Genomic DNA, 1,962 nt, shown 5'->3' on the forward strand with positions numbered 1-1,962 from the left:
ACATGATTCTCCATGTCAAAATGATTATGGCAATTACCAAACAAGTCTAGATTTGTTATTTTAGTGCTGAAATGAAAGAAAAAAAATGTAGTTACCATTTTCTGAAAATTTTATTTTTTTTATACTCTGATGATGGAGGTGATATACTTATTGATACCTAATGATTATTGGTTGCCTTTCATCGCATTTTTTTATTTATTTATTTATATAATTTTTATATAGGGGGATGTCACAAACTACAAACAGCAGTTCTGGCTTCTGATTTCTTCTTTTCAGCACTGGACAGTTTAAATATTTCTATATCTTGATGAGTTTAACTTTTCCGGACACATTTAGACAAAATGTTTTAGTTCATTAATCACAATATTTCATGTACAGTATTACTGAAATTAAAAAATGTATATTATTTTCCTACAGGTACAACATAAACCTGTGCCCTGTGGAAATGGGGAACAAAGTTTATTTTTGACAGCAATTGAAAACTCATGGGTGCACAATCGTAGAAAGAAGAGGGATCGAATGAGACAACTAAGAGAGGTACCTCGAGCTCCTGATCAAAATTTCCTGCTAACTCAGAAGGCTGAAACACAAGCTGAAGATGAAGAGACCTCAGTAAAATCAGCAACCTTAGATGAAAAAAATCTTTCTACTTCAGGCAGTGGTGATACTGCAGCTTTGCCTGAAGACATTGCTCCCGAATCTATGGAGGAGGACTCCAGACCATTGCCAGAACAGGTGGAGGACTCCTCTACCCAAGATCAGGTCACTGAAGTTGATGAACGTGATTCTTCTGAACAAGCCAGCAAAGTCCCAACAGAATCGCCACAACCTGTCAGTAGCAGCAACTCTCCCTTTCTTTTCAAATGTGTAATGAATATTAAGAAGGAGGCCACCACTGTATTGGTAGAGTTGCACTGGGTGGAAGGCCACAACAGAGACTTAATGAACCAACTGTGCACACATTTGAGGAACCAGATTAGTAGACTTACCAGGAGTTAGTTCCTGTGTAATCATTCAATGCTTATGTTTCTGTTTTCTCATGTTTTTACTTTTACAACATTTTTTTTAACTCCTAGAATTCTTATATAACACTTTCTCTGTGCCAGAATGTTATTCTTTACACACTGTGTACTAATGTGAATTTGTCACCCCATTATTTACCAACTTAGCCAGTGTCATTTAAATAAAACCAGGCAAAGAATTAATAATGTGTGCTTCCACAATGGTTTGTCATAGGCTTTATGTTAATATTTAACTTTTTGTTATTTAAAATTGCTGCTACTTTAGATATATAAAGTAGCAGCAAAGGTGACAACAGGAAAAATAACTCACTTTCTTCCTGCGGCAGTGTTTTAATAGTGTAAGTAGTGTAAGACAGAAATCTATTCTGAAATTAATTTTAAAGGGATGGGTTATCATATCTATTTACAAGAAGCCAGAGAGGATGTCTTTCTCTAATTCCTGGACATAAATATTAGAAGTCCATGTTCGAATCTCACAATACTTTCCCTCATTATCTGCTTTCTGTGTGTGACCTTCTTATTTGCTCTTCTTTTTTCTGCTGCGCACACAATCTTCTCCATGCATCCTTCATCCTCAAGAACTTGATGTCCCAACACATCAAATTTCCCCCACTGTAGAAAATTTCTGTCTACTAGGTTGAAAGAGGGCAATTTTGGCTCTTATTTTGTTACTGGTGCTCCCCTGAGTATTGTTTTTGTTTTGTTTTTTTTTTTAATCTGCCATGTAGTTCAGGGATATGGGCCTTTTTACTTAGTGCTAATTATTTTACTCTGTACCAATGGGGCGGTGCTCACAGGATTTTCTGCAGGTAATATCTTTAGGCTGCGCTGTATAGTCTTTGGTAAAATCCATAAAAGTTCATATTACATAAAAAGGCCGATATCTCTGGGTTCATATTAAATAACAGAATAATTTGGGAGCAGCAAATCTAAAATATGA

At 35.7% G+C, this 1,962-nt stretch overlaps 1 protein-coding gene across 3 annotated transcripts in view; it reads left to right on the forward strand.

The window, feature by feature from the left end:
• METTL16 (methyltransferase 16, RNA N6-adenosine) overlaps positions 1–1,208 on the forward strand; it is a 135,794-nt gene extending 134,586 nt beyond the window's left edge. For 2 of the 3 annotated variants that reach the window (XM_075333224.1, XM_075333222.1), the window contains exon 10: positions 418–1,208. In XM_075333224.1, coding sequence (XP_075189339.1) covers positions 418–999 — 582 coding nt within the window. In that variant the 3' untranslated portion in view covers positions 1,000–1,208. The remainder of the gene's footprint in view (positions 1–417) is intronic. The other variant, XM_075333228.1, reaches the window with a different exon arrangement.
• The last annotated feature ends 754 nt before the right edge of the window (positions 1,209–1,962 follow it).

The sequence above is a fragment of the Anomaloglossus baeobatrachus genome, chromosome 2, assembly GCF_048569485.1.
Source record: "Anomaloglossus baeobatrachus isolate aAnoBae1 chromosome 2, aAnoBae1.hap1, whole genome shotgun sequence".
NCBI classification, from domain to species: Eukaryota; Metazoa; Chordata; class Amphibia; order Anura; family Aromobatidae; genus Anomaloglossus; species Anomaloglossus baeobatrachus.